Source organism: Lemur catta, chromosome 8, assembly GCF_020740605.2.
Source record: "Lemur catta isolate mLemCat1 chromosome 8, mLemCat1.pri, whole genome shotgun sequence".
In the NCBI taxonomy this organism is placed as follows: domain Eukaryota; kingdom Metazoa; phylum Chordata; class Mammalia; order Primates; family Lemuridae; genus Lemur; species Lemur catta.
This window is the reverse complement of record NC_059135.1, coordinates 82,924,503-82,937,386: the sequence shown is the minus strand read 5'-3', so window position 1 is coordinate 82,937,386 and position 12,884 is coordinate 82,924,503. Positions and strand designations below refer to the sequence as shown.

General features: G+C 38.3%; 1 protein-coding gene across 1 annotated transcript in view; it reads left to right on the top strand.

Annotated features, from left to right (window-relative positions):
• THSD7B (thrombospondin type 1 domain containing 7B) overlaps positions 1-12,884 on the top strand; it is a 718,374-nt gene that overhangs the window by 613,196 nt on the left and 92,294 nt on the right. Inside the window, exon 16 of the mRNA XM_045559264.1 lies at positions 8,406-8,556. Coding sequence (XP_045415220.1) covers positions 8,406-8,556 — 151 coding nt within the window. The remainder of the gene's footprint in view (positions 1-8,405; positions 8,557-12,884) is intronic.

Sequence of the window (12,884 nt, the reverse complement as noted above, 5' to 3'; positions counted from 1 at the left end):
ATAAGCATAGTGTATCATTTTGCCAGATTTAGGAAGCTCCATTTCAAACAGATAGACAGTGCCCATATCAGATAACTGCCTATTCAGTTAACTGTTAGATGGATTTGCAATGCAGAGCCTACTTATATGTGTTAATTATTACTCAACATGAGTGAAACTTAATGTGTTCAGTAATTCAGTATGTACCCACTATTTCTGACAGTCACAATGTTGGAAAATAACAGGTAGGAATGTTGGAAGAAAGAACCACTGGCAAAATTATAATGGCGCTTTTCATTACCAACTCAAGAAAATGGCTAGTAGACAAATTATTTTCCTTTTCCTTTGTTCATTCGCCTTTCTTCTGGGACAGATATGCTTAGACTATTGCAAATTTGGGGCTTTTATCTCTTTTTCTTCAAAACCTCTGTCTCCTGTATCTTATTCTGCCATGGTTTTGAAAAATGTCTGACCAACCTAGCTTATAATATAGTATGTAAATAAGCTGTGGCATCTCTTACTCTCATCCCATTCAGGCCTCTTAGCAATATTAAAGAGAAATCTCAGGGGAGAAAGAAAAACTGTGATAAATTGCTCTCAACAGAATTATGGGAAGTTGATTGAAGAAAATACACTTGGAGAGGGCCTTTCAGCTACCTCTCAGGTCAAACCTACAAAGTCTGATACAATAAAAACAACACAGCCATCAAATATTACTCTATGACGGGTTGAAATGTGCCTCCCCATCCTCAAAATCCATATGTTGAAGTTCTAAATTCCAGTACCTCAAAATGTGACCATATGTGGAGATAGGATCTTTAAAAAGGTAATTCAGGTAAAATAAGGTTATTGGCATGGGCTGTAGTAATCCATTCTGACTGGTGTGCTTATTAGAAGAGGTTGTTACAACACACACACAAATAGAGGAAAGACCATGTGAAGACACAGGGAGCAGATGGCCATCTACAAGCCAGAGAGAGAAGCATCAGAAGAAAATAACCCTGATGACACATTGATCCTAGACTTCTAGCCTCCAGACATGTGAGAAAATAAATTTATGTTGTTTAATCCACCTAGTCTGTGGTATTTTATTATGGTAGCTGTCTTTGTCCATGTTCTGTTGCTGTAACAGAATACTTGAGACTGGGCAATTTATAAGAAAAGAAGTTTATCAGCTCATTGCTCTAGGGACTGGGAATTCCAAGGGCATGGTGGCAGCTTCTGGTGAGGACTTTAGTACTGTGTTATAACATGGTGGAAAAGCAGAAGGGCAAGCCAGTGTGTGCAAAAGAGACCACAAGAGTGAGCCCAGCCTGCTTTTATAGCAATCTGTTCTCTCAAGAGCTAATTCATTCCCATAAGAATTAACTTACTCCTGGGATAAGGGCATTAATTCACCATAAGGGCTTCACTCTCATGACCCAATGACTTTTTAAAGGCCCCACCTCTTGGTACTGTTCCATTGGCTACTAAATTTTCAACATGTCAACTTTTGGGAGACACATTCAAACCATATCATTCCTGCCCTGGATTCCCACAATTCATGTCCTTCTCACATTGGAAATACACTCATTCCAGCCCAATAGGCCCAAAGTCTTAATTCATTCCAGCATGAACTCAAAAGTTCAAAGTCCAGAGTCTCATCAGATGTGGATGAGAGTGAAGGTGTGATTGAGCTCAAGGTACATTCCCTCCAGCTGTGATCCGGTGAAATCAAACAAGTTATCTACCTCCAAAATACAATCATGTGATGGGCATAAGATAGACATTTCAGTTCTTAATGGAGAAATATGCGGAAAAAAAAAAAAAAGGAGTAACAGTTAAGTCCAAATGGAACAGGGAAAATAACATTGAACCTCAAAGTTCCAGAATAGTCTTCTACTCCATATGCCACTTCCTGGACATACTGGGCAGGGGGTTGGACCCCCAAAACCTCAGGCAACTTCCCCCCTATGGCTTTACTGGGCTCAGCCTATGCTTCAGCTCTGCCAGGCTGGCATTGCACACTGGTAGCTCTGCAGTTCTGGGGTGTTGGTGGCGGTCCTGCTCCCATAAATCCACCAGTCATTGCCCTGCGGGAGACTCTCTGCTGCAGCTCCAACCCACATTTCTGTTTGGCATTACCCCAGTGTGGGCTCTCTGCAGTAGCTCTGCCTCTACCACAAGTCTTTGCCTGGGCCCCCAGGCTGTCCATGACATTTTTTGAAATCTAGGTGGAGTAAGTGCCGTGTCTCCATGGCTCTTGTGATCTGCACACTTACAGAATTAGCACCACCTGGACACTGCCAAGATTTATGTCTTGTACTTTCCAGAGTGGCAGGTTGAGCCACACCTAGGGCTCCTTCAATTATGGCTGGGGTGGCTGAGGAGTATCGCACCGGTATGTAGAGAGCAGAGACACAAGGTGGCCCTGGGAAGTGAGCCCACAGAGGATGCCACAGGCACATTCGTGGAAATCATTCTATTCTCCTAAAACTCTGAGGCTGTGATGAGAGGGGCAGCCTTGAAGATCTCTGAAATGTCTTTGGAGTCTTTCCCCCATTGTCTTGATGAATAGCCTCTGACTCCCTTATGTCTGTACTAATTTCTTTAACAAACGGTCACTTGGCCACGCCTGAACACATCTTTTTACTCTTTATGTAGCTCACTGTGAATTTTCAAAATTTTTCTACTCTGTTTCCTCTTGAATATTACTATAAGCAGTTAAAAGTAGCCACAGAGCAGACTGATACTTTTCTGCTTAGAAATTTCTGCCAGATAACCTAGTTCATTATTTGTAAGTTTCACCCTCTATAAAGCCCTAGGTCTTGGACACAATGAATGCAGCAAGTTCTTTGCAACTGTATAAAAAGGATGGCCTTATTCCAGATCCTAATACCTTGTTCCTCATTTTCATCTGAGAACTCATCAGAATGGCCTTCACTGTCCATATTTATATTAGCATTCAGGTCATGACCACTTAAATAATCTTTCTGAAGTTGAGACTTGTTCTACTCTTCTTCAGAGCCCTCACCAGAATTGCCATTAACACTTTGTTTATAGTAATCTAGGCTTCTTCTAGCCTGCTCCTCCAAATTCTCCCAGCCTCTACCCATTACCCAGTTCTAAAATCACTTCCACATTTTCAGATTATCTGTTATAGCAATAACCCAACTTCTTGGTACCAATTTTCTGTCTTAGTACATTTTTCCTGAGACTGGGTAATTTATAAAGAAAAGATTTTTTTTTTATGGTTCTGGAGGCTGGGAGCATAGTGGCTGTTTCTGATGAGGGCTTTTGTACCACATCATAACACGGTGAGAGGGCAAGAGCATGCGTGTCAGCTCGGGTCTCTCTCCTTCCCTTCTTATAAGGCCTCCAGCCCCATCATGGGGGTCCACTCTGAGGACTTGTCTAATACAAATTAACTCCCAGTGGCCCTACCTCCAAATGACATCTGACTTTGAGGATTCAGTTTCCAACACGTGAAACTTGAGGGACATATTCAAACCATTGAAGTAGTCCTAGTAAACATACATACTCACTGGATAAAGTGCTTTATGTGCATGATCACTTCTAAATATGGGAAGCAGATTTCTGAGGCACCTTGCATTCTAAATTATGATTGACCTCAATCAGATCCTGTTATATTAATAAAAAATGAAACAGCTTACCTGTCCTCTTTCTTAAAACCTTCAACCAGGAGAGCATCTTCATGGCTCATCTATAACTACAACCATTTATTAATTCAAAACCATGTATGAATATTTGCCTTCTATGCATCAGATACTGTTCTAGGCACAGGGAGGTAAAAATAGTGAATTAAAAAAATGTGTCCTTAAAGAACTTAAAATATATCAGCAAGGGAAAAAATAAACACATAAATTAATATACAATGAAATGCCAAGAAGAAAAATGAAATTGGGTTGGAGCGAATAGGGATGCTATTTTAGAGAAGATCGTCAGCAAAGTATTTGAGCAGAAACCTAAATAAAGTCAGAGACCTGAATGAGTGTGAAGCTCTGTAGAAAGAGAATTCTAGGGGGAGGGAGTGTGCAAAGCAGGAACCTTCTTGGCTTGTTGGAAAAATAACAAGATGTCCTATATAGCTAGTGCCAGTATTCAAATCATCTAGGGTCTTATAAAACAAGATGAAAACTTAGGATATTATTCTAAAGGCAACACGAAGCTATGGAAGGTTCGAGAGAAGGGAATGACACGCTCTTACTTACATGTGAAAAGGACTTTACTGGATGTGGTATAGGGAAGTTACTTTGAGGCAGGGACGCAGGCTTGAGGCTACAGCACAATTCCAGGTGAGAGAGGTGGATGGTTGGATTGAGTTTAGTAAAAGTGAAGGTGGTTAGAAAGTCAAATTTAGAATATATTTCAAAGGTGAAGAACACACCTGATAAAATGATTACAGAGTGGGGAGAAAAAGAAGCATCAAAGATGACTGTTAGGTGACATTGCCTGAGCAATGGCAAGAATGATGGTGCCATTTGGTGAGTTGGAGATTATAAGAAACAGATTTGAGAGAAAATCAAGAGTTGGCTTTTGAACAAATTAAATTTGAGATGATCTTAGCTTTCCAACTGAGATACAGTCTAGAGTTCATAGGAGAGATTTAAAATATAAATTTGGGCATCATTAGCTTATAAATTTGGTATATATTAATAAGAAATTGAGTCCTGGGGAACTTGGATATTCATAGAATAGAGGAAAGAGGAAGATTTCTACAAATAAGACTGAGAAGAGCCAGTGGAATAGGAGGAAAACAAGGAAAATGGGAAGACAAACAAAAGAGTTTGTCAAGAAGATATAGTAATCAATTGTTTCAAATGCTTCTGAGTTCACTGAGATAAGAATTGACCATTGAGTTTGGTGACAGGGAGTCTGTTGATCTTAAGAAGTGTTTTCTCTGGAACGGTAATAAAAGCATGATTAAAGTGAGTGCTAGAGGTAATAATAGGGGGGAAGTAGAGGGAAGGAATTGTAGATAGCAAGTATAGACAATGCCTTGGAGCAGTTTTACAATTAATTTGGGTAGAAATGAGGTAATTGCTGAAGGGAGATGGGCAAGGAAATTGACCACGCAGCCTTGAGAACACCCGCACATTTCAGTCTTTTTCAGTCTTTACTCTTGGGCTTGTCAGAATCCTCAGAAAAGTTTCTTCTTAAACTGTGTGTGAAATAGATAATCCTAACAGCCAGTATTCCGGGAACGCAGTGAATGAAATCTGGTGCTGTAGACAGAATGATGCCCTCAAAGATGTCCACCTCCTAATCCCTGGAATCTGTGAATGTGTTATTTTTGCCCAAAGGCACTTGGCAGATGTAATCAAGGTAAAGCACCTTGAGATGGAAAGATTTTCCTGGATCCTCTGAGTAGGAACAATTTTTTCACAAGGGTCCTTGAGAGTAGAAGGGGAGATGAGAAAGAGGAAGCTATGACTACAGAAGCAAGACACCACCAGATGCAATGCTGCTGCCTCTGGAGATGGAGGAGGGGGCCAGGAGAGGAAGACAAGCACCTTCAGAACCTGGAGAATACAAGGAGAGAGATCCTCTTCCCACCCTTGCCCCCAGGAGTGAGCTCTGCCAGCACCTGATACCTTGATCTTGCCCATGAGACCCAGGTTGGATTTTTATCCACTAAACAAGTGGCATCGTTAAAGCCACTGAGTTCGTGGTAATTTTTTCCATATGCAAACTCTTTCTCAAACCTCCTGCAGGATGGTGTTCCCACCCTTACGTGCACCATGTGTTCTCTAGTCCAAAGACCCTTCTGTGACCCTCTCCAGACAGTACACCTTCGATTACCTGCAGGAGCCAGGGACGGACAGACAATTTAGTTGTGTGGACTAGGGGTGGGGAACCTGAGGGCCTAAGTGGTTCTGAAACATATTTGCAATAAATGTTCCAGTGTTTTAGCCTCCTCTTCATCTCCATTTCCAGACATACTTAGTGCTAGAAACTCTAGAATTTTTCATTTGTTCTATGGTATAAATGGAGTTATTTTCGTGTTGTTCCTTGAAGGCTTAGCATTCAGCTTTCTCAGATGTGCTAAGGCAGTTACCACGACTCTTCTGTTTTTCGCTTCTTGTGCTTGTCTTCTCCCATGTTCTTTGTCTTTGTAGAGTAATGCCTTTCCCTCCCCATTATTATTATTATTATTAATTTGGGTAACAAATTCCTTTCCTATTGCTTTTGTAGCATATGGGCAGTGAACAGGGACTAATACATACATGCACTGGGTGTCATTAACCAGAAATCTGGCCTCTTCTTTCTCCGTTAAAGAAGAAGTGTACCTTGGCTGAGAGTGAGCCGGCAGGAAGGAAAGCAATTTCCAGTTGTTTAAGTTTGTCTGGGAAAAGACATTTGAGTCATCCCATAGACCCTCCTTCCACTACTAACTATTACTGCAGAAGAAATTAGAGTCTGTCGCTGACTCTATACCATGCCTGCCTGTATTAGAAGGCATTACTGACAGCCTCTCTGTCCAGCATTCTCAGCTAACCGCCTCTGTATACTACAACATCTAGCTTTTCATGACTTAGCAGCTCATAAAGCTTGTTTTATTTTTTACCATGTAATAGGCTACTTTGTAATTTTCCTGAAGTTTTCTTTTTCTATTTTTAATGAGCGTGTAAAAGAAATTCCTAAAGTGTGTGGGAAAGTTCATTAGCATAGCGAGATTTTGAAAGTTCCAAAAGCACTCCAGCACATAGTTCTTAAAGTGCTTACTCCTTGACTTTGACATTGTGTCTGAATTACCAGACCAGCAAATGGCACCATTTATCTCATCATTATTGTCATTTTAATCTTCACCTTTAGCATTATCAGGAGAACAAAGTACTCATAACACTAGGGAACACGTCTGTGTTTTTTTCTAGTTCTGTGCCCTGACACCCAGGCAAAAGCCTGGTACATAGGAAGCCCTCAAAAATATTTATTATACCAAATGAATTATTATTAACAAGTAATAACTTTGTATCCCAACAGCTAGCAAGAGATTTGCACATAGCAAGTCTTTATTGAATATTTTAAAAAAATAATTTTAAAATAAACTTCTGATTGGGATATAATGTAAATACTGAGAAATGCCCACATCATAGGGGTACAGAGGGATGAATTTTCACAATGTGAACACTTCCGTGTAACCAGCCCAGAGATCAAGAAACGAATTATTAACAGGACTACCTAAACCCATATCAGTCACTCACCATTCCCCCAAGGGTAACCACTCTTCTGACTTCTGATACCATAGATGACTATCACATGTTTTTTAGCTTTATATGAATAGAATCATGCAGTATATATACTCTTTTGTGTCTAGCTTCTTTTGTTTGACATTATATTTCAGGTAACAATAGTTCATGCATTCTTATCACTTTATGGCATTTAACTTGATGAATTTACCACAATATATTTGTATATTGTACTGCTATTAATATTTGGATTGCTTCTAGTTTAGTTCATTATGAATAGTGTTGCTACGAACATTTTTCAGCCAGTTTTTGGTTTTGTTTTGGTACACATTTATGTGCATTTCTATGTAAATGGAAGTGGAAGTATTGGGTTACATGATGTGTATATGATTAGCTTTATTAAACACTGCGAACCAATTTTTAAAACAGTTTATGTTTCAACTAGTAGAGAAAGAATTACAGTTGTTCTGCATTCTTGGAAGCCCTTGGTATTTTCCACATTTTTTGTTTAATCCATTCTGGCAAATATGTAGTGGTAAAACATTTTGATTTTACTTTGGTTGACTCATCATCCTTCTTAATAATAACATGATTATCTCATTATTGCCAGCACTTATCTCTAAGGCTGACACAGAGTAGGCCAAGCAGCCCACAGGTGTGCATCTATACTGCGTGCTCAATTGCTGCATGAAAATACTAGCTCATTGTCCTTTGGTTCATGATAGTATTTTTCATATTACTTTCCCATGACTTTAAAAATGGGTAGGACAAAGATTAAGAAAGTCTAGATGGCATGAGAAAGACGTTTGGGAAAGGTTTAATTAAGAGAGCCACTGAAATTATGAAGCCTCTAGCTATTACAAAGAGATGGATTTATTTAGAGAAGCAGAGCCTTCAAGATTTGTTACAATAAAAAGAATATTCACTCAGTACTGGACCTGAGTGAATGCATTGTAGATCTCTTGAAACTGAGAGTTCTTCAAGGTCAACCATTGCCTCTAGTCCTTCCATTGTTCTCTCTTGCTCTGTTGAATAAAGGATTCTGTACTGAGTTATCGCTCAATAAAGGCCAACTGTCTGAAGGAGGAAAGTCTTTTCTTCCCCTGATTTCTCTGCTGGCCTTGTGTTATATTTAACTATCTTTGAGAAGTCAGTAACTGTGATACATCATAACTATTTTAAATATATTCTCCCCTGTTTTAAGTAATCAAGCTGTCATGTGACCTTGCCCTACAGGTGTGTGAATACTGCTGACAGTGAAGGTGGAGCAGTGAATAGCAGCCTGTGCAACCAGGATGAAATTCCCCCAGAAACCCAGTCCTGTTCTCTCCTGTGTCCCAATGAATGCGTCATGTCTGAGTGGGGACTTTGGAGCAAATGCCCACAGGTAATTTCTCTTCCTTCCTCAATGCCCTAATACTCTAGTGCTACTTGCACTGTTGTTCTCTGCACATTCACAGTGCTGCTCCCCAAAGCATTCTTCTAGTAGCATGGCAAACTAACTTTTTTTCTGAGAAAGACAAAAAGGGGGGAAAAAAAAAAAGAAAGAAAGAAAAATGTCTGCAAGCAAGACTGAGCAATTTGACATGCCAGTGGCTCTTTCCAAAGCCTTTATCATGGGTACATGAACAAGGAAGATGAGCCTATAATGATCACAGCAGGATTTGACTGCACATCCATTGTGAAAGGGGTCTTCTTTAGTACCAAATGATGCTCATTATAATCTCTTGGTTCTGTTCCATTTATATCCTGGCAGAATCAATTAGTGTTAGGAGCTCAACTCCACTGTGCAATTTAGCTTTCTGTTGGTGATAATCTGTTTTTGCCTTTTGCTGTTTTCCCAAAGATGAGGTATTTTTTTTTTGTCATGTTTTGACTTCTTCCAAATATCTTTTTTTAAGTCTAAAGCATTTGCCTTCATTTTGCTTTTTTAAAAAATGAAGATGCAACAGGAGTATGGCAAAATAAATATTCTTCAGTGGCATAGTTGAACTTAATATTCCCAGAAGATAAATTCTTATATTTTAAACTTATATTTAAGATGTGGGGCTGGGCGTGGTGGCTCATGCCTGTAATCCTAGCACTCTGGGAGGCCGAGGCGAGTGGATCGCTCGAGGTCAGGAGTTCGAGACCAGCCTGAGCAAGAGTGAGACCCTGTCTCTACTAAAAACAGAAAGAAATTATCTGGCCAACTAAAAATATGTGTAGAAAAAAAAATTAGCCGAGCATGGTGGCGCATGCCTGTAGTCCCAGCTACCCGGGAGGCTGAGGCAGTAGGATTGCTTAAGCCCAGGAGTTTGAGGTTGCTGTGAGCTAGGCTGACGCCACGGCACTCACTGTAGCCCGGGCAACAGAGTGAGACTCTGTCTCAAAAAAAAAAAAAAAAAGAAAGAAAAAAAAGATGCGTAAAAATTGGAAAAAAAGAAAATAGGGATTAGAAACATAATATATGGGTCCAACCATTAGGAAGGAAAAATTAGGATTATTTGAATTCAATTGTCATACTGATAATTTCTGAAAAGATTGTGGAAATCTTTGTATAAAAATGGAAAATGTCCTTAAAATCAGTTAAGATCCTATATTTGCAGTTTTAAATCATTGATTCTTTATTAAATATTACAGCCTTATCTCTGATATTTCTATGATTTTTTGAAAGAGATTTACCTCTTTTGTTATTTTTTTATTTGTTGAGTTGTTTTGAGGGCAATACAGTATTAAGATAAAGAGGCACTAATAAAGAATAACTTGTAAGAGTGGGATGCTAGGCACTAAGTCATTTATTTTGTTTGTAACTTGAATATAATGAAAGTTAACAGTTATTGACCACTTATTTTGTGCAAAGCACATGCAAGAACTATTCCCTTTGGTCCTTGTACTAATCCTACTCAGATGATACTATTATTAGGCCATTGTTCTGCTGAAAATAATATTCAGAAACGCTAAGTAGTTTGCACAAAGTTTCATATTTAATAAATGATGAGCTAGGAATGAACCTTGTTTTGTCTGGTGAAGCCACAGCTTTTGCTCTTACATTCTTGGCTCACTTATCTTGGAAGAATTAAGGTAGATTTAGACTCAACAGTTTTCTTTCTTTAAAATGTAATATTTATTTTAAGAACAAAGCAAGTTGTGTTATAGCTGTCTGTATGACTTTTCCATGACTGAGTACATATATTCACACTTTAAAAAGTGTGCTGGAATGCACTCTTTATTAATCAACCTATGGAAGAATTAGGAACCTGAAGTTTAATTACATATAAGGTCATGATGTTCCTCACTTTTTTTTTATAATTACTCACAGAAGACTTTATTAAACTCTAATCACTTTGTGATGAAAACATTGCCCTCTTAAGTCAAGGTATCTGGCCACTGGGTTAAAATTTTTATTGTAGGAGCATTTTGCACAAGGTTGTGATGGTTTAGCATTCTGCGTCTGCTTCTTTTGGGTTTCTATTTTTTTAAGGTTTGTTTTTCCAAACACAATCATTTTTTTTGGAGTGTTTAGAAATTGAAGATAGAGAAAATATTTTAAACTCCTTTCATGTGTCAAGATGATGACATAGTTGCCGGCTTGTCAGCATGAAAGGAGAGGGTTGTTCCATCGGGTTATGTACCTTCTAACTTATGTAATAATAAAAGTTGTGACAATAGCAATAAGAACTCATTGAACATATCTCATGTAACCAACACTATGCTGAAAACTACATGGAACTCTAAGTTTTATAACACTTGTCCATGGTCACTCAGGTCTGTCTGACCACAATGGCCCTGTTTTTTCTCTGATTCCGTGCCACTCTCCAGTATAAATGGAGACTTCAAAATGGAAAAAGAAATGACAATCAGGGCTCACACTTGATGATTTTCCCTGTCTCTGGATACGTTGCATAACTTTAATAAGTTGCAAGATCTTAGCATAATGTCCCAACATCATAGAACCCTAATCAGTACTTGGTGATGATGATGATTATAGCAAAAGCATCAGCTGGATCGTTGTGCCTAAAGTTTAATTAGCACTTCAATGTGCATTCCCTGAGAAAAAGGAAACAATTGTTTTTGTTCTCTATACTATGTGCTGATTTAATGTTGGCCATTATTTTACCAAATTCTCCTTTATATTCTGCAGTGTGACATATATTAATGGCATCAATTCACTATGTTTTGTTTTTTTAGTTTTTTTTCCTGCCAGGGCTACTTTAGAGCCAAACACATAAATAAGCTTAATATATTTTTAATTATGATTGTTGCAAGTTACTTAAACTTCTGACTTACAGATTCCTTATTAGGAAATGAGGACAATGACAGCTGCTTTTCCAGATTGTTTAAGGATTAGAGATAATATGTATAAAATGAATACTAAGAGTGTTACCTAGTACAGGATTGTGAAATGAAGAAGAACAACAGCAAAAACAAACCCTCCCTCCCCTTATACTGTTTATAGTGAGGTTGGGGAACTGGAGACAGGTGTCAGAGCATTTTCTAAGCTCTACAGGAAATATTCTTTCTCCCGTGCAAAATAAATCACTAGTTGTCCTTACAGAAATAAAATGTCACCTCTGTTATTGAAATATGGCCTATGTCTAATTTAGTAGTAGTCCCCAAACATAAGGCATCAAAAAGTTAACTTTGAATGAATGAGTTATTGACCTGGCAGTGACTGCCAATTGCAAAGCATACAGAAGAGCAAACAAGACAGAGGCATTAAAATTGTATTGGGATCATTTTAAGACTGTATTGGGAAGAACTGGAGACTATAAATGGATCAAACAAAAACAAACAAAATTCAAGGAGGAATTTGAAGCAAATGGAAAACCATGTGTTTCATTTGTTTCACGTTCTTGTTTTTTCTTCCTCTCATAACACACACACACACACACACACACACACACACATCTCTTTCTTCTTACTTCAACATTCTCACTTTTCTAGAATGCTTTCATGTGGAAGGAAGCTTATGGAATTGTGCATACAATAACTTTCCCAACAGTATTTACTCTTTAAAGGTATATGTATGTGTGTGTATAAATACATTCATGTATATAAGTACATGCACACAGAGACAAATATATATACTTATTTAATAGCTTGGTATTTATTACCCAATATTCTTATCTAAATAATTTTATCTAAATAATTCTTATCTAAATATATCTTTATCTAAATAATTTTCCAGTTTTTATTCTGATCCTGTAAACTTAAAAGTTCTTCAAAAGAGGTTTATAAATTTCTACATTCAGATATCTTGGAACATTTGGAATTGCTCAGCCCCAACGTATCTGAAAGACTATATGGTTGTCTTCATTTATGCTACAAATTCTTACTGAAAGTTTCCATTGAATAACACAGATTTTCTTATTATGGCTCTCCTTGGAGGCTTGACGAAGAAATTTCTTAAACACTAATATTGATAGAAAGATGGTCTTGGAGATGAATTTTCAAACTGATATATATTTTGCAGAAGCAAGACTTTGAAAACTCTCTCCAGAAAGGTGACTTAGGTTTAGCACACCCATTTGAACTTGGATTCATCTTCAGCTGCATGCATCCGGGGATGGCTAGAACTGTAGCAAGGCATCCCTTCAGAAGGTGGGAATTTCAGACTTATCTAACAATGGTCCAGAGGAAACCTCATGATCAGTGACTCAAATCTTTACATTATCACCAGGACAACCTCTGAAGAAGGATCACAAAGGAAGACTTTGCAAGAAACCACATAGA